Source organism: Bufo gargarizans, chromosome 2 (genome assembly GCF_014858855.1).
Source record: "Bufo gargarizans isolate SCDJY-AF-19 chromosome 2, ASM1485885v1, whole genome shotgun sequence".
Classification (NCBI taxonomy): domain Eukaryota; kingdom Metazoa; phylum Chordata; class Amphibia; order Anura; family Bufonidae; genus Bufo; species Bufo gargarizans.
Window position 1 is genome coordinate 172080245 of NC_058081.1, and position 19357 is coordinate 172099601.

Consider the following 19357-nt stretch of genomic DNA (forward strand, 5'->3'; position numbering starts at 1 on the left):
TGGCAAATGTATTCCCGAGATTTACTAGGATTTCTAAGCAATGAATTCCTCACAAGGGCATGAATCACAGAAAGGCAGTTAGTCATTCTCACACTAATGCAATGCATTCACTCAATAGCTAGGAAAAAAAGAGACATTTTTTAAAGCAAATCCACAGCTATGGTTTAATGTTTTGTTTTTCGCCATAGATTCCAGTATATGAGGATAAAAGCTGAATGTTTTATTGTAGGTCATCTATCACTATAATCTGTGCACAGTGGAAGATATAAAGGGCATCTTAGCAGCATAACTCAGAATAGTCATAATTTCTTATACCTAGAAAAGGAATCTGTGTGTGTGTATATATATATATATATATATATATACATATATATATATATATATATATATATATATATATATAAAAAGAAGGACGTATGTATGTGTGTGTATGTACAAACCGGATTCCCAAAAAGTTGGGACACTAAACAAATTGTGAATAAAAACTGAATGCAATGATGTGGAGATGGCAAATGTCAATATTTTATTTGTAATAGAACGTAGATGACAGATCAAACGTTTAATCCGAGTAAATGTATCATTTTAAAGGAAAAATATTCAAATTTTCACGGTGTCAACAAATCCCCAAAAAGTTGGGACAAGTAGCAATAAGAGGCTGGAAAAAGTAAATTTGAGCATAACGAAGAGCTGGAAGACCAATTGACACTAATTAGGTCAATTGGCAACATGATTGGGTATAAAAAGAGCTTCTCAGAGTGGCAGTGTCTCCCAGAAGCCAAGATGGGTAGAGGATCACCAATTCCCACAATGTTGCGCAGAAAGATAGTGGAGCAATATCAAAAAGGTGTTACCCAGCGAAAAATTGCAAACACTTTGCATCTATCATCATCAACTGTGCATAACATCATCCGAAGATTCAGAGAATCTGGAACAATCTCTGTGCGTAAGGGTCAAGGCCGTAAAACCATACTGGATGTCCGTGATCTCCGGGCCCTTAAACGACACTGCACCACAAACAGGAATGCTACTGTAAAGGAAATCACAGAATGGGCTCAGGAATACTTCCAGAAACCATTGTCAGTGAACACAATCCACCGTGCCATCTGCCGTTGCCAGCTGAAACTCTACAGTGCAAAGAAGAAGCCATTTCTAAGCAAGATCCACAAGCTCAGGCGTTTTCACTGGGCCAGGGATCATTTAAAATGGAGTGTGGCAAAATGGAAGACTGTTCTGTGGTCAGACGAGTCACGATTCGAAGTTCTTTTTGGAAATCTGGGACGCCATGTCATCCGGACCAAAGAGGACAAGGACAACCCAAGTTGTTATCAACGCTCAGTTCAGAAGCCTGCATCTCTGATGGTATGGGGTTGCATGAGTGCGTGTGGAATGGGCAGCTTGCATGTCTGGAAAGGCACCATCAATGCAGAAAAATATATTCCGGTTCTAGAACAACATATGCTCCCATCCAGACGTCATCTCTTTCAGGGAAGACCCTGCATTTTTCAACAAGATAATGCCAGGCGCCATTCTGCATCAATCACAACATCATGGCTGCGTAGGAGAAGGACCCGGGTACTGAAATGGCCAGTCTGCAGTCCAGATCTTTCACCTATAGAGAACATTTGGTGCATCATAAAGAGGAAGGTGCAACAAAGAAGGCCCAAGACGATTGAACAGTTAGGGCCGCTTCACACGAGCGGATGCCGTGCGTGGCATCCGCTCCGTGAAAGAGTGCCAAGACCCGCTGCAGACTGCAGAGGCACGGAGCAGTAACATGACTGTTAATGCTCCGTGCCTCTCTGTGATCTCTTTACTACGAAATCACAGTGGTCACTGTGATTTCGTAGTAAGGAGATCACAGAGAGGCACGGAGAATTAACAGTCATGTTACTGCTCCGTGCCTCTGCAGTCTGCAGCGGGTCTTGGCACTCTTTCACGGAGCGGATGCCACGCACGGCATCCGCTCGTGTGAAGCTGCCCTTAGGCTGGTTTCACACGGGCGTGACGGATTTGATCCGGATGCGTTCAGGATGTGTTCAGTGAAAATGCTGCGATTTTGGCACTAAAACAAGTCAGTTTTGTCTGCGATTGCGTTTGGTTGTTCAGTTTTTTCCGCGCGGGTGCAATGCGTTTTGATGCGTCATTCACGCGCGTGATAAAAAACTGAATGTTTACAAACAACGTCTCTTAGCAACCATCAGTGAAAAACGCATCGCACCTGCACTTGCTTGCGGATGCAATGCGTTTTTCACGCAGCCCCATTCACTTCTATGGGGCCTGTCCTGCGTTACAAACGCAGAATATAGAACATGCTGCGATTTCAAAGCATTGCAGAAGTGATGTGTGAAAAAAAACGGTCATGTACACAGCCCCATTGAAATGAATGGGTCAGGATTCAGTGCGGGTGCTATGCGTTCACGTCACGCATTGCACCCGCGCGGAAATCACGCTCGTGTGAAAGGGACCTTAGAGGCCTGTATTAGACAAGAATGGGAGAGCATTCCTATTTCTAAACTTGAGAAACTGGTCTCCTCGGTCCCCAGACGTCTGTTGAGTGTTGTAAGAAGAAGGGGAGATGCCACACAGTGGTGAAAATGGCCTTGTCCCAACTTTTTGGGGATTTGTTGACACCATGAAATTCTGATTCAACATATTTTTCCCTTAAAATGGTACATTTTCATGTTCAGTAATTTATGTTCTATTCTGAATAAAATATTAGAAGTTGGCACCTCCACATCATTGCATTCAGTTTTTATTTATGATTTGTATAGTGTCCCAACTTTTTTGGAATCCGGTTTGTATGTTCCGCTATCACTCAAAAACGCAACCATCGATTTCAACGAAACTTGGTATATACATCCCTTGCTACCAGGAAAGAAATCTTGTGGGGGTCACAGTTCTCTAGCACGTGCCATTCCTGAGATATTTCCAAAAAATATGGCACATCACATGACCTACATTAGCCAATAGAAGTCTGCAGGTCTTTCTCTTCATATCCCAACTGCCATACACACGGTCACATGTCCCTTATCAGCCAATAGAAGCTGGTAGGTCCTTAGTCTCATGTCCCTTATCAGCCAATAGAAGCTGGCAGGTCCTTAGTCTCCACATACACACAGTTTTACACCAGGTTTCCTTAACAACCCAGAAATTTTTCTTCACTGCTATAGGCCAGCTTTAGAGGAGCAGGGTGATGTGGATGACACTGTTAAGGGAGCGGAGTGCTGTGGAGGTCACAGTTCAGGGACAGGTAGGGTGGCCATTAAGACTGACCCCTAAAAAGACGGACTTAAAAACCCTGCACCCAGGCCCCGCTAAGCCACGCCCCCTCCCACTCCGCAGCCGACGGGGATTGAAAAAAATGAAGGTAAAAATCAACTTTGTCAGCTGCAGGGGATCGAGGGAGGGTGATTTTCTACCTGCAGCTCATGCTCAGACAGCACAGTGCTGCTGTCTGAGAGTGAGCTGTTCAGAAGAACATCCCTGTGTCCATCTGGACAGGAAGTCTGAGAGCCGGACTGCTCAGCGTAAAACCGGACCTCTGGCCACCCTAGGGGCAGGCTGCTGTGGAGGTCACAGTTAAGGGGACGTTCCACTATGGACATCAGTGTTAAGGGGCAGATAGCTGTAGAGGCCACTGTTAAGGAGACGGGGTGTTGTGGAAATCACTGTTAAGTAGATGAGGTACTGTGGAGGTCACTATTGAAGTGGCGGCTGCTGTGGAGGTCACTGTTAAAGTGGCAGGCTGCTGTGGAGGTCACTGTTAAGGGTGCGGGCACTGTGAAGGTCTCTTAAGGGGACAGGGAACTGTGGATGTCACAGTTAAAGGGAAGGGTCCGCTATGGAGGTCAGTGTTAATGGGCGGGGTACTGTAGAGCTCACTGTTAAGGGGGATACTGTTGATATTTTTTAGTGACATACACAAACATTAAATGGAATAGATTAAATATACCCGTGCAAAGGCGGATCCTTCTGCTAGTGCTCTATAAAGACTAAGGGGGTCATTTATTAAGACCAGCATTTTAGACGCCGGTCTTAATAACCTTATATCTGGCAGTGGATCCGCCAAAGTTCTGAAGAGGCATTGGCCTCTATATAACTTCTGCGCCTCCAGCGCCAGTTCTAAATGTAAGCCGGCTTCCTTGTTGGCTTACATTTAGACCATTCTCTATGCCTAAAATAGCCCCAGAAAATGATGAATGAGACGGGCCTGTCTGCCTGTCCACCTTCCTGCCCATGCCACGCCCACTTTTTTAGACCTGGCTTGAGCCGGGGAAAGTCACAGACTGTGGCACAACTAACTGGCCTTATTCACACATCAGTCTTTTGGTCAGTGATTTCCATCAGTGAATGTGAGCCAAAACCAGAACACACAGAACAGGTGCAGATCTTTCCCTTATACCTTATGTCTGTGGAGGCTCCAATCCTGGTTTTTGTTTACAATCACTGATGGAAATCACTGAACAAAACACTGACGTGAACAAGCAGAAACAAATGAGGAGAGAGCTCATATTACCAAAAATATATAAATTTTATTACAATATGTTAAAAATAACAGAAAAAGAAAGGTAGATTAGTACATGAGATGCCGTGAAGCAAGGTGATGAGAGCGGAGAACAAAAGAGCGCCACCCTGACGAAGGCACGCCGAAACGCGCGTTGGGGTAGCGCCATCCTGGGTCTCTTTGCACACGGTTTATTCAGGTGAGCTTCGGTCCCCCCTGCCCCCCGCTGGTTGTGTGGTCACTTGTGTCCACCTGCACCTTGCCTTTCATGCTATGTACTTCTACCTTTATGCGTTCGCAATTGTTCCCAGTGGGGGTGCAGGAGTTGACCTCGCTCTACCCGATATTGTATGGTTTCATCATCTATCCACTCACTTCATGGGTTGGGCACTGTACCCAAGACTTTTCTTTCCCATGTCAGACATTATTGTATACTAGATCTCTTTATGTTCATACCCGTGTGCCTTTTCCTCCCAGGGTGGCGCTCTTTTGTTCTCCGCTCTCATCACCTTGCTTCACGGCATCTCATGTACTAATCTACCTTTCTTTTTCTGTTATTTTTAACATATTGTAATAAAATTTATATATTTTTGGTAATATGAGCTCTCTCCTCATTTGTTTCTGCTATTTCACTCGGGAGCTTTTACCGAGTTATACTTTAGGTGTATCCCCTGTGGCTATCAAGGGTGGGCACTGTTCCTTACCCGTCCTGGGGATACCCTGGGTCATTTTTGTTTATCTGACGTGAACAAGGCCTAAGGGAAAGATCTGCCCCTGTTCTTTGTTTAGATCTGCACCTGTTTTTGGTTCAAAATCACTGACCGAACACTGACTATGTGAATAAGGCCGAATGCACACAGCCGTTTTTCACGGCCGTGAGCGGTCCGTGGAACCACAGGCTGGATTCCTGCTGAGAGCAGGAGCGCACGGCGTCATTGGCAACCAATGACGCCATGCGCTCCCTGCTGCCACCACAGTACAGTAATACACTGGTATAGATCATACCAGTGTATTACTGTATTGCAGATAAAATATATAGATAAAATATATAGATAAAGATATAGCAACCAATGACGCCGTGCGCTCCTGCTCTCAGCAGGAATCCAGCCCGTGGCTCCACGGACTGCTCACGGCCGTGAAAAACGGCCGTGTGCATTCGGCCTAAGGCATAATGCAAATGTTATTACAACGCAATCATGATTACTTTAATTCTGTATAAATCTTTTGTGTCAATACATACTAAATGTGAAATAATCACTTCTGCAGTACGAAGATGTGCTTCTTTGAGACCCTTGTCTACCAAGGATCACGAAAGGAAGTGACCAATCTTTCGGCACTGTTTCAGAATTGTTTTAATGGGTATCTGTCAGCAGGTTCACCATTCTAAACTGCTGACAGCACTAGGTAGTGACTGGAAAGAGCAGTACAAACATATATTTTCTCATCAGGATTCAGGAATAGTGTGAATATGAGGTTTTATTTCTGCCAGATTCTGCTCTTGCACATGTTCACAACGGAGCTTTGCAGTGTTCTCTGCAATCTGCATTGAGCATCTTAACAGCATGCCCCCTGAGTGACAGCTGTAGTTATCTTCTGGTTGGATTCTACAGCTGTCACTCAAAGTAGAGGGGAGGTCTGAAGCAGCTCAATGCAGAGAGAACTTCATACTGAAGCTCTGCTCACTGATCATTTGAAAGAGCAAATTCTGGCAGATTAAATGTTCATATTCACACTACAACTGAAGAGAAAAGCTCCACAAAGGTATGATTATCCTGTTCCTCTTTGTGTGGGGCCCCCTAACTCTTCTCCAGACAGTAAATGCCAGGGTAAAGAGGGATTGGGCATGTTTGATTTAATCATTCCTTTTGTTTCCATAGGAGATAATTTACTGTCAGAAATAATATAAAAGTTGGAAAGACAAGTTTATTTCTATATAAAATCTTTTGAATAAAACAGTTTGGAGGCAGATATTAGTGGGAGCTGAGAGATCCTTTTGCTTGCAAGAAAGTTATATGCTGTTATCCTAAATTTCAAGTTTTGCAGGTTATCATGTAACAATCTTTGTTTAAAGGGAACCTGTCACCTGCACGATGCTGCCCTCACTGAGGGCAGCATAATGTAGTGGAAGACCTGCTGCTGTCACTTCTGTGCTGGCAGCACTGCAATAGGGATGGTGTTCTTGGGATGCAACTCATCCTTCTTTTTCCTCCAAACATGACGAGTGAAGTTTAGACCAAAAAGTTCTACTTTGGCCTCATCTGACCACATTACTTTCTCACATGCCTCCTCTGGATCATCCAGCTGGTAATTGGCAAACTTCAGACGGGCCTGTACATGTGATGACTTGAGCAGGGGAACCTTCCATGCAATGCATGATTTGAAACCATGAGGGCGTAGTGTTCTACCGACAGTGACCTTTGAAACTGTGGTCCCAGCTCTCTTCAGGTCATTGACCAGCTCCTCCCTTGTAGTTCTGGGCTGATTCCTCACCTTTTTTATCATCAGTGATACCCCACGAGGTGAGATCTTGCATGGAACCCCAGTCCAAGGGAGCCTGACAGTCATCTTTAGCCTCTTCCATTTTCTAACAATTGCCCCAACAGTTGATCTATTTTCACCAAGCTGCTTGGCAATTGTCCCATACCCCTTTCCAGCCTTGTGGAGGGCCACAATTTTGTCTCTGGTGTCTTTTGACAGCTCTTTGACCTTGCCCATGGTAGTAGTTGGCGTCTGACTGACTGTGGGGTGGACAGGGGTCTTTAAACAGCTCAGACAGGTGCTACTAAGTTAGATTAATGAGTGGAGTAGAGGTGGACTTTTTAAAGGCACAGTAACAGGTCTTTGAGAGCCAGAATTCTTGCTGTTTCTCAGGTGTTCAAATATTTATGTTCAGCAGTGCAAGACAAATCTGTTCTTTTAAAAATCATACAATGTGATTTCTTGATTTTTTTTTTATTATTTTTTTATTCGGTCTCTCAGAGTGGGAATGCACCTACAATGTGAATTTCAGACCCCTCCATGATTTCTAAGTGGGAGAACTTGCAAAATCGCAGGGTGTTCAAATACTTCTGTTCCTCACTGTAACTGCTATCCAAGGTTCACAGAGACTGTCCAGCATTGCTTGAGTCCAGTATAGTCAGGAACTTATTAGATCAAAATAAAAAAGCACACACACAAAATTGGCTGATGCATTTCGAGCTACATTAGCTCTTGGTCATGATGATCAGTATATTCAGAGGAAATATTACAATTTTATGTATATGTCTTTTTAGATTGACCTAATAAAACAGCTGATTTTACTGGATTAATGCAGTGCTCGGCAATCTCTGTGAGTCTTGGACATAGGATCACAACATTCCCATGTCATGTGCCTGGTCTGAGTGGCAGTGGATTCAGTGGTTTGAAGAGTTAGGTCTTGGTATATCAGGGTTCTTATGCTACAGTTGAAAATAATTGATATATTATTGACTTCATATTGAAAATATTAGAACTTTTTGAACTTTACGAGGTCTCTTTTTTCTTTTTAGGAAACATCCGATGTCATGAGGGAGAGACTTGTAGAAAAACTTACAGACACCATCGAATATAAAATATCTCATCAACAATCTGCATTTTTGACTGACAGTGTTTCAAGGACAAGACCAGATGTGAGTTTATTAAAAATGAATGCAGAATGAAAATAATGTGAAACAATGTGATAACATGAACCTAATTAACCCAGTTTCCATTGCTCAACATACATTTACTAATGAAAGCATGGATGTAAAAAAAAAAAAATCTTCATTCTGTTGTAGTTATGTGTATGTGACATTTATCCAGCAATCTAAACAATAGGTTTGGTTTATCAAGTATTGTGGTCATTTTTGACTCTCACATGCGCTCTACTGAATCAAAGGGAATACATTTGCAGCAAAATAATTGTTTAGTTCTTGTTTTTGTAACTATACTTTGAAATTGTACCTTGTGGGTATGTGGGTAATGGAGTCATTTGGGTATCTTCTTACACTGTCAAAGTCACAGAGTAACCATGCCCACACATCTCTCCAAGATTGACAACCTCCTGCATACTCAAAGTCATCCTGCCACATCTGAAGTCTTGCGCATGTGCAATAATTTCTCCTTCGCTTCTCTTCTGGTGTATACACGTCAACATACTGTAATTCGTATGTCAGGTGAGGAGGAGGGAAAGAGGAATTATGAAGCATTTCTAAAATTCCAGACATGCTGGGGTGACTTGAAACAACCAGGGAATGTTAATAATGGTCAGATAGTCAGACTTGTGTAGAGTCTCTGTGAGTTGGTCAGTGTAGACATCCCGATTACTTCATTATCTGCATTTACAGTACATATAGAAATCTGATATTTTTGAAAGACACAGAAATTATTTTGCTGTGATTATAATCTACAGTGCCATATAATTAATTGCATATGACAAACTGTGATGACAAGTTCCCTTTAAATATTACTCCATGCAATAAAGTGGGTTAACTCTCAATTGGATAGAAGTATGCCTGTTTTTCAGCCTTATAAACAGTTACTATGCTACATGTAGAAATTAGGAAGAAAGCACATCTCTGCAGTGGAAAAATATTTATTATAGGCATGGCTTATGTACATAGATGTGCTAAAGTTTTAGGCAGGTATGGAAAAATGATGCAAAGTAGGAATGCTTTAAAAAATAGAAGTGTTAGTTTATTTTAATCAATTAACAAAATACAAATTGAGTGAACAAAAGAGAAATCTAAAATCAATATCTGGTATGACCACTCTTTGCCTTCAAAACCGCATCAATTCTTCTAGATACACTTACACACAGTTTTTAAAGGGTCTCGGCAGGGAGGTTGTTCTAAACATCTTGGAGAACTAACCACAGATCTTTTATGGATGTAGGCTTGCTCCGATCTTTCTGTATTTTCAGGTAATCGCAGACAGACTCAATGATGTTGCAGTGGCAACAGAGTTAGGCTACATGCACATGACCGTATGTATTTTGCGGTCTGCAGAAAATACGGATGATGTCCTTGTGACGTCTGTGTTGCATTTTTTGCGAATCCATTGAAATGAATGGGTCTACATCCTATCTGCAAAAAAAAAAAACGGACACGGAAATAAAATACGTTCATGTGCATGAGGCCTAATTGTAGGTTGTGGACTTTTCGGAAGATGTAGGTTTTCAGGTTTCATTTGAAAGTTTCAAAAGTGGCAAAGAGTCGGATGTGTTGTGGTAGCAAGATTAAATATGGAGCTGTATCAGGAGATTAGGTCAGAGGTGTATGGAGGGGACAAGCTGTGGACGGATTTGTATATCATTTTTAAGGGTAGCCACCGAAAGGATTGGCAGAGTTGAGAGGAAGAGGATAGGTGGATTAACTAAGCAACAGAGCTAAGGGTAGATTGGAGGGGCACAGGAGTGTTAGATATGAAGCCACAGTGGAGGATGTTTCAAGGTTGAGGAAAAAGTCGATTCGAGCTTGAGGCAGCAGGAAGTGCTACGTTTTTGGATGTACAGTTTGAAGGAAAAAGAGGAATTAAAGGTTTTTCAAAGTAGTGGACTTGTGAGACTGGAAAAGTGTAGAGCAATTGATTTTGATTGCTAGGTCTGGTAGGGGGTTGAGTAACATTAGGGAAAGATGATGAATTCAGCTTCTCCATTTTGAGTTTTAGAAAACTGAATGAGAAGGTTTTCCATATACCTGCGTCCACAAAATTACTGCTTGAGGGTGATATACCAGCTTCAACTAACAACTGATTGAGGCCTTCCATATATCAGCATCCACCAAATAGTGATAGAGGTTTTCCATAGACCTGCGTCCACAAAATACAGATTGCGAGTTTTGATATACCAGCTTCAACTGACAACTGATTGAGGCCTGCCATATATCAGCTTCAACAAAATAATGATAGAGGTTTTCCATATACCTGCTTCCACAAAATTACTGCTTTAGGCTGATATACCAGCTTCAACTAACAACTGATTTAGGCCTGCCATATATCCGCTTCCACAAATACTGCTCTTCTCTAGGGACTTTGGTACAGGGTCATTTTGAAAATAACAGGCAGAGGAAGAGGCAGGCCGTTCTGTAGGGGTGGTAGGGGTCAGGCAGGTGCACCAGGCCGGAGCCTAAGTGGGAAGTTGGAGAAGATGTGTGCAACTATGTCAAAGGATGAGCCAGAGTTGCTTGAGTGGCTCATTCAGCCTTCCGCTTCTGCACCCTCCTCATCCTCTCTATCTGCACTCTCCTCACTCTCTGCTGTGTGCACCCCCCAAAGACACTACCACCACCACCATCAACATAGCCCCTCCACTCGTCAGAGGAATTATTTTCCCATCCATTCCCAGACCTTACCGATGCGCAGAAATTCTTGGCATCGGATGAGGAAGAGAAGGTAGCAATGGCCGCCACCCAGCGGTCTGACGACAGTACCCAGATCAGCCCAAGGAGGTTGGTCCCCGCTTTTGCTGTCTACTCCAAGATCTCTAATGTCAGAGGTGGTGAAGGTGACGATAATGACGTGTCGATGGATGTCACGTGGGTGCCCACAAGAGAGGAAGAGGAGGGGAGTTCAGAGGGAGAGACGGAGCAGCGGATAGTGAGGAAAAGGGCAGGCAGAACTCGCAGTGCACAGGAGGCAAAAAGCAGACTGTAAATGTATTTGGATCGAGCCATCCACAATGCACAGTTACATCTTGCGCTCCCAGGACGCAGGCATTAACAACTACCTGTAGGAACTCTGCAGCAGGACAGTTTCTGGGGAGCTTGGTTTCTTTTCCCTGCGCCAGTGGCTGCTCATGCGCAACGCATGCAGAATTCTGCAGCCATTTGATGAGATCACCAAACTGGTCAGTCGCAGCCAGGGCACCATCAGTGACATCATACCTTACGCCTTCTTTATGGAGCATTCTTTGTATTGTGTCATTGATCAAACCGTCGAGGAGCAGGAGATGGAAGATGAGGAAGTCGCAATGCTAAATGAATTTCCAGGGGAGGCTACTTCATCTGAGACAAGTCAGAAGGAGTCTGAAGAGGAGTCAGAGGAGGATGGTGGCTGGGGGGAGGAGGAGGAGGAGCAAGAAGAGTAGGCTTTAAACTTTTTGGGGATCCCTGGTGTTGTCCTTGGCTGGGGGGAGGAGGCCGAGTATCACATTCTCCTGGGCGATGAACAGGAGCCATGGTGCTCCAACACTTTCTGCTGTTGCGGGCACTGGCAGAGGAATTTCCCCCCACAGCAAAACAGATGCGGGTACCAATACTACCGCACCTACAAAAAGAGGGCGGCGGTTTGAAGATGTGTTGGTCACTTTGGATATGAGATCATTCTTGCAGCCAACCCATCGACAGCTGCCCTACGAATCCAACCTCAGGGAACGCCTAAACCGACAGGTGTCCGACTACATCGGGTTAACGGCCAATGTGGACACTCTGAGAAGTGAGGAACTCCTTGACTACTGAGTGTGCAGGCTTGACCTGTGGCCAGAGCTGGCACAATTTGCAATGGAACTCTTGGCTTGCGCAGCAGGGGGGATCGTGATCGATAAGTGCACTTGCCTAGCTCACGACAGTGTGGACTACCTCACATTTCTAAAAATTAATGAGGCATAGATCTTGGAGGAATTCAACACCTGTGATGATGTGTAATTGAATTTCCTCATGCCAGCCCAAACATATCTGCCACCACATAGAACAAAGAATGGTCTTTGCCTTATGTATATACAGCAGCATAAAAGGTCTTTTATGTCAGATGAATGCCTAATTTTTGGGGCCTGTACTGGCCGACAGTTACATATTTATCCTGTGACCGCCTAATGTAGCTCCAGCCACAGAATCCAAAGTTCTTTGCTGTCAGGTGAATGCCTATTGCCTAATTTTTGGGGCCTGTACTGGCCGACAGTTACATATTTATCCTGTATCAGATAAATCCCAGCAGGCGCACTTGTTTCTGTTTTCAAAGTATGCTTTATTTCATCATATAATCCACATCACAGCACGCGTTTTGGTCCGTCCAGCCTTCCTCAACTGCACATTGATGACTGATAGCATGTAGCATTTATAGGTCTAGTCACATGACATCACCAATCAATTCAAACAGGAAGGGACATAATAATAGTAACAAAAAATAGTAACAAAAACATATAAATAGTATAATACCTTTGCGAATACTACAACAGTAATATATCTTCCACTCACGATCGCGTTGTCGTAGTCTGCAAGAAAACATATATAAAAAACTTTTTTTTTAAACACATCACGTAATCCCTATTAAGACCCTTAGGGTGTAAGGTATCAAGGGTATGTATTCAGAACGCCTCCCTTTTGAGTAGTAATCTCTTCAGATCCCCTCCTCTCCTTGGTAGATGTACTCGCTCGATGACCTGCTATTTCAGCTGTGCTATAGAATGATTATGGTTATGAAAATAGAATGGTATAGGAAGTAAAAGATTTTTTCTTCCTAATAGTCGATTTGTGCCAATGTTTACGTACCACATTATCAAGTTGATGATTCAAAGGATGGTATTTATGAATGAGCGCTATGCGATCTCTGTTATTTTTTGGTGGAGTTCGTATCTCACTAGCACTTATTGCTGTTGTTAAAATCTCCCGAGGGTAAAATTCACAATAACCTATGATCAGAAATCCGTACATTTTCTGGATGTTATAATACAGAAACAGAAAGGGGGGATTTTGAGCACTGACTTGTATAGGAAAGAAACTGATAGAAACAGTATTTTACATTATCATAGCGCACACCCTCCCTCTCTTAAGAGGTCAATCCTAAAATCTCAATTCATGACAGTTAAAAGGATTGTCTCGGATCCAGAGATACAGCAGATGAAGGTGGATGAGATGACATCCCGATTCTTGGAGTGGGGTTACCCTCGGGAGATTTTAACAACAGCAATAAGTGCTAGTGAGATACGAACTCCGCCAAAAAATAACAGATAGCATAGCTCTCATTCATAAATATCATCCTTTGAATCATCAACTTGATAATGTGGTACGTAAACATTGGCACATTTTGGAGAAAGCGTATCCCACTATAGTGGAGTTTAAGAACTCACCACTTATAGGCAATAGACATAATTCCAGCTTGAGGGATCATCACTCTTATATTGGTACGGTAGAGAAGGTTCCATTACAGAGCACACTTACCCACCAGAAGGGAGGTATGTTCCCTTGTCTCCACTGCATGCAATGCAGTAATGTGCAGAAGGGCCAGTATTTTCAGCATCCTCGTACTGGAAAATCCTACAGGATTAAAGGTTATTACACCTGTGATACAACTAACGTTATTTATTTAATAAAGTGCCCGTGCGGCATGTTGTATGTAGGAGAGACAATGCAGAAAGTGAAGGATCGTATTAATAAACAAAAACCGACTATTAGGAAGAAAAATCTTTTACACCCTAAGGGTCTCAATAGGGATTACGAAGTGATGTGTTTTAAAAAAAAAATCTATATATGTTTTCTTGCAAACTACGACAACGCGAGTGGAAGATCTATTACTGTTGTAGTATTCGTAAGGGTATTATACTATTTATATTTTTTGTTACTATTTTTTGTTACTATTATTATGTCACTTCCTGTTTGAATAGATTGGTGATGTCATGTGACTAGACCTATAAATGCTACATGCTATCAGTCATCAATGTGCAGTCGAGGAAGGCTAGACGGGCCGAAACGCGTGCTGTGATGTGGATTATATGATGAAATAAAGTATACTTTGAAAACAGAAACAAGTACCCTTGCTGGGATTTATCTGATTTTGGAATTGGGAACGATCCCTTCTCGTGCAAGCATCTTTACTAAAGAGTTGTGAGCTGTCTAATTTTCATTGAACATATGTACTGTGCCCTCTTATACCCTTTTATCCGGTCACGGTATGGCAGTGTTATCCAGTTACTGTACAGAGGTGTTATCCGGGCAATGTATGGCGGTTGAATCCAATAACTGGATGGCCATAACTGTATCCCTTTACCTGACGCCATTTTTTTTTAGACATGGCATGAGCAGGAAATATATACAGATTGCGGTGCTAAGGACCTTTGCGCCACAATCTGTGTCAGAAATACGCCTAACATAGACGCATTTCTATATAATAAATGACTACCTAATTGTATTATTATTCGGGGGTAGGGCTAATATCTTTATATTATATAGATTCTAGTGTATTATACTGTGCCCTGTATTTCCCAGTACAAAATGATCCTTGGGAAACACAGTCCTCATCCCTGACCACCAAGACCAGGTAGCGCTCTGTCAGTACATGGCGGCCTCCCCTCTCCGCCACACTGCTCCACTGTGTACTGGTGCTTATTCTGACACTAGGGCTGGGTTCACATCCTATTTTTGCCATCTATTTAATGCATACCAAAAATATATACGTTAACAGATGCCTCAGACTGATGTTCCATGGTACAAAAAAAATAACGTTAATGTATTAATTTTTTTAATGGACTCTGCAGGATACAAAAACGTGGAGTGCTGCACATTTGTATACATCAAACCAATAGGAAATAAACAATTTTTAGGCTCCAACAGGGCACATTTTTGAGAGTTTCCCTTTAAGATGCATAAAAATGGGCCCTGATTAAAATACATATTTTTTGTGTGAATTTTTGCAAATAATCCCCCTCTGGTACGGTACAGTATACCACTGTTGTGGGACTATTTGTGTACTTCTAGTAAGTGTTTGCTAGCTGCAAATATGAGCTGAAGGTTTTTTAGGTTCGCCTGCCATTAAAGTGAATGGGGCCCGCCGCGAACGAACGGTTCGCGAACATTTGATCGCGAAAGCGCCTTAGCCTTTGCGAATCGTCCCGGACAATGTTCTTCCATCACTACTGAGCAATGAAAAGATGCTGAAGAAGGCCCATCTGTGATGCCAAGAAATTATTACAGGATTGAGAGTTTATTCAACTCTGTCAAAGGCTTAGAACAGGTCTAGAAGGGAAAAAAAATCACATAAAGAAAAAAATAAAAACATCCTGCATGATATGATAAATACGCAGATATGCATGGTCACATTTAAAGGGGTTGTCTCACTTCATTAAATAGCATTTATTATGTAGAGAAAGTTACTACAAGACGTATTTTGATCGTCCATATTGCCTCCTTTGCTGGCTATATTCATTTTTCCATCGCATTATACACTGCTCATTTCCCTGGTTATGACCACCCTGCAATCCAGCATTGGTGATCGTGCATGCACACTATAGGAAAATGCACTGGCCTACACACACTCCCATGGTTCTGACCACCAGAGATGTACAAGCACGACCACCACCAATGGATTGCAGGGTGGTCGTTACCATGGAAACGAGCAGTGTATAATGAAAAAAAATAATCCAGCTAGCAAGGGAAGCCATATGGATAGTAACCATACATTAGTAAGTGACTTGTATTATATTCCTCTACATAATAAATGCTATTTGCTGAAGTGAGACAGACCCTTTAAAGAAAAAACAACATAATAGCACTTAAATAACAATAAATACAACGGTTATATCTAGACTAAAACTTAATTCTGATATGATAGATTACACTGAGGCTCTTAGCAGATTTATTTTGATCAAAACATGTCTCAGCCAGTGTTCCTTCTAAGCCTTGGCAGCTGCTGAGCGGGGTTGGCTCAGAGTTGGGCACAGCGCCATCAAAGGTTGGCGATAGAAAAACCTAAAATAATTGTTACATTAAAGAGCATACAATGTAACCCCTGCACCATCCTATACAATACAGTATAATCCCTGCACCATGCTGTGCAATATACAGTATAATCCCTACACCATGCTGTACAGAATACATTATAATCCCTGCACCATGCCATATAATATACATTATAACCCCTGCACCATGCTGTACAATATACATTTTAATTCATACACCATACAGTAAAATATATAGTATAATCCAAACACCATGCTGTACAATATACATTATAATCCATACACCATGCCATGCAATATACAACATAACCCCACAGTTTAGGTGTTATACTGTATATTGAATGGCATGGTGTATGGATTATAATGTATATTGTATAGCATGGTGCAGGGATTATAATGTATATTGTACAGCAAATGTATGGGGGTTACACCATGCCGGACAATATAAGCCCTGTGGGATAGATAGATAGATAGATAGATAGATAGATAGATAGATAGATAGATAGATATTAGATAGATATACCTATACACAGCCTATACCTATGTACATATATACTGCCTATACCTATATACAGTCAGTCTTTACCAATATACGGTCTATACCTTTATACAGCCTATACCTATATCTGCCCCCCAGCTGTGTGGAGAAGGCCTCGGTGGAATGCACATTCCGGCAGATGTGCACCCGACGTTTGCTCCTCAGGGTTTGTCGTTCTGCGGTCTTGGAAAGCTGGGTGAAGGTCGGAATGGCAGCAATATTGGCTTTCACCCAGCTTTTCTGGAAGCGGATAGAACTAAAGAAAATAAATATTATTGCAGTATAGGCACACAGAGATTTGTGAACAGATTTACCGTTTGTAAATGGACTGTTTGAGGCCGCAGTGTCTGTGCTGTGAACAGTTGGTACTTGCAGCTACAGTCCAATGTAAGGACACAGTAGAATTTCACCACAAGTTGTACCCCAACATATACAGTAAGGACCTGCCCTGCTGCACCTTACAACATTAGCTCTGCAGAATCTAACAAGCTCGACCCTTCTGCATCTAACAAAGCTCAGCTCTGCTGCATCTGACAAGCTCGGCCCTGCTGCACCTAACAAGCTCGGCCCTGCTGCACCTAACAAGCTCGGCTCTGCTACTCTAAGAAACTCAGATCTGCTGCATGCATCCCATCCACATATAGGACCGGTATCCTGGTCTCAGTATGTGACAAACTCCATAAAGTGACTTTTCCTGGTAGGGAACAGAACTTACTGCCCCAGAGTGCGTCTTATCACTGAGTGTGTCAGGTTTAATAAATATTAGCGCCCCCTTATTACTGTGGCGGTGGCAGGGTGACTGCTCTGGGGCGGGATGTGAGTAATACATTAGGATTTCATGAACAGGGACTTCACTATCTCCTTCCTGCATCTGCACAGCAGTGACATTTATAGGGCCGGGGGACATTAGCAGCGGGGCCCTTCTCTCCATCAGACCGCCAATGCCGCCTCCACGTTGCCTCTGCCTGTGCACTTCTGCTCAGTCCTCCTCTTTGGTTAAAAAAAGAAGGAGAAGGCAGCAGTAGTGCGGGAATATGTGGTAGGCGGCACCCCACTGAGCCGCTCACGGAAGGAGGAAGTTTTGAAGAACTCATCAATAGTGTGGGGATTTTGCGAGCGGGTGAGCGGGCGCTGAGCAGACTTATTAAACTTGTGAACGGCGGCACAATAATTGCTGCGCAACCGCTCACCCGCGCAGCTTAGAGGGTACACTGGTTTCAGCCCTACTGTCCAAGCAGGGTGACCTCAGTCCAAGCAGGCCATTTACATTCAGGAGAGCAGAACCTGCACATATATTGTGTTGCTACAGTGAATATAAAAAGTCTACACACCCAAAGATAAATCATTTCAGAATTTTTTTAACCTTTAATGTGACCTATAAACTGTACAACTCAACTGAAAAACAAACTGAAATCTTTTAGGTGGAGGGAAGAAAAAATATAAATATAAAATAATATGGTTGCATAAGTGTGCACATCCTTAACCCCTTAAGGACCGGGCTCATTTTCACCTTAAGGACCAGGCCATTTTTTGCAAATCTGACCAGTGTCACTTTAAGTGCTGATAACTTTAAAACCCTTTGACTTATCCAGGCCATTCTGAGACTGTTTTTTCGTCACATATTGTACTTCATGACACTGGTAAAATGAAGTCAAAAAAATTATTTTTTTTGCACCAAAAAATACCTAATTTAACAAAAATTTGGAAAAATTAGCAAATTTCAAAGTTCCAGTTTCTCTACTTCTGTAATACATAGTAATACCCCCAAAAATTGTGATGACTTTACATTCCCCATATGTCTACTTCATGTTTGAATTATTTTGGGAATGATATTTTATTTTTTGGGGATGTTATAAGGCTTAGAAGTTTAGAAGCAAATCTTTAAATTTTTCAGAAATTTACAAAAACTCAATTTTTAGGGACCAGTTCAGGTCTCAAGTCACTTTGCGAGGCTTACATAATAGAAACCACCCAAAAATGACCCCATCTAAGAAACTACACCCCTCAAGGTATTCAAAACTGATTTTGAATACGTTGTTAACCCTTTAGGTGTTGCACAAGAGTTATTGGCAAATGGGGAGGAAATTTGAGAATTTTATTTTTTTGTCTAATTTTTCATTTTAACCCATTTTTTCCACTAACAAAGCAAGGGTTAACAGCCAAACAAGACTGTATCTTTATTGCCCTGACTCTGCCGTTTACAGAAACACCCAATATGTGGCCGTAAACTACTGTACGGCCACACAGCGGGGCGTAGAGTGAAAGGTGCGCCGTTTGGTTTTTGGAAGGCTGATTTTTATGGACTGGTTTATTTACACCATGTCCCATTTGAAGCCCCCTGATGCACCCCTAGAGTAGAAACTCCCTAAAAGTGACCCCATCTAAGAAACTACACCCCTCAAGGTATTCAAAACTGATTTTACATACGTCGTTAACCCTTTAGGTGTTGCACAAGAGTTATTGGCAAATGGCGATGAAATTTGAGAATTTCATTTTTTTGCCTAATTTTCCATTTTAACCCATTTTTTCCACTAACAAAGCAAGGGTTAACAGCCAAACAAGACTGTATCTTTATTGCCCTGACTCTGCTGTTTACAGAAACACCCCATATGTGGTCGTAAACTACTGTACGGCCACACAGCGGGGCGTAGAG

At 42.4% G+C, this 19357-nt stretch overlaps 1 protein-coding gene across 2 annotated transcripts in view; it reads left to right on the forward strand.

Annotated features, from left to right (window-relative positions):
* LOC122929657 (tetratricopeptide repeat protein 24-like) overlaps positions 1-19357 on the forward strand; it is an 87228-nt gene that overhangs the window by 60689 nt on the left and 7182 nt on the right. For both annotated transcript variants that reach the window (XM_044283290.1, XM_044283291.1), the window contains exon 6: positions 8032-8151. In XM_044283290.1, the coding sequence (XP_044139225.1) occupies positions 8032-8151 (120 nt within the window). The remainder of the gene's footprint in view (positions 1-8031; positions 8152-19357) is intronic.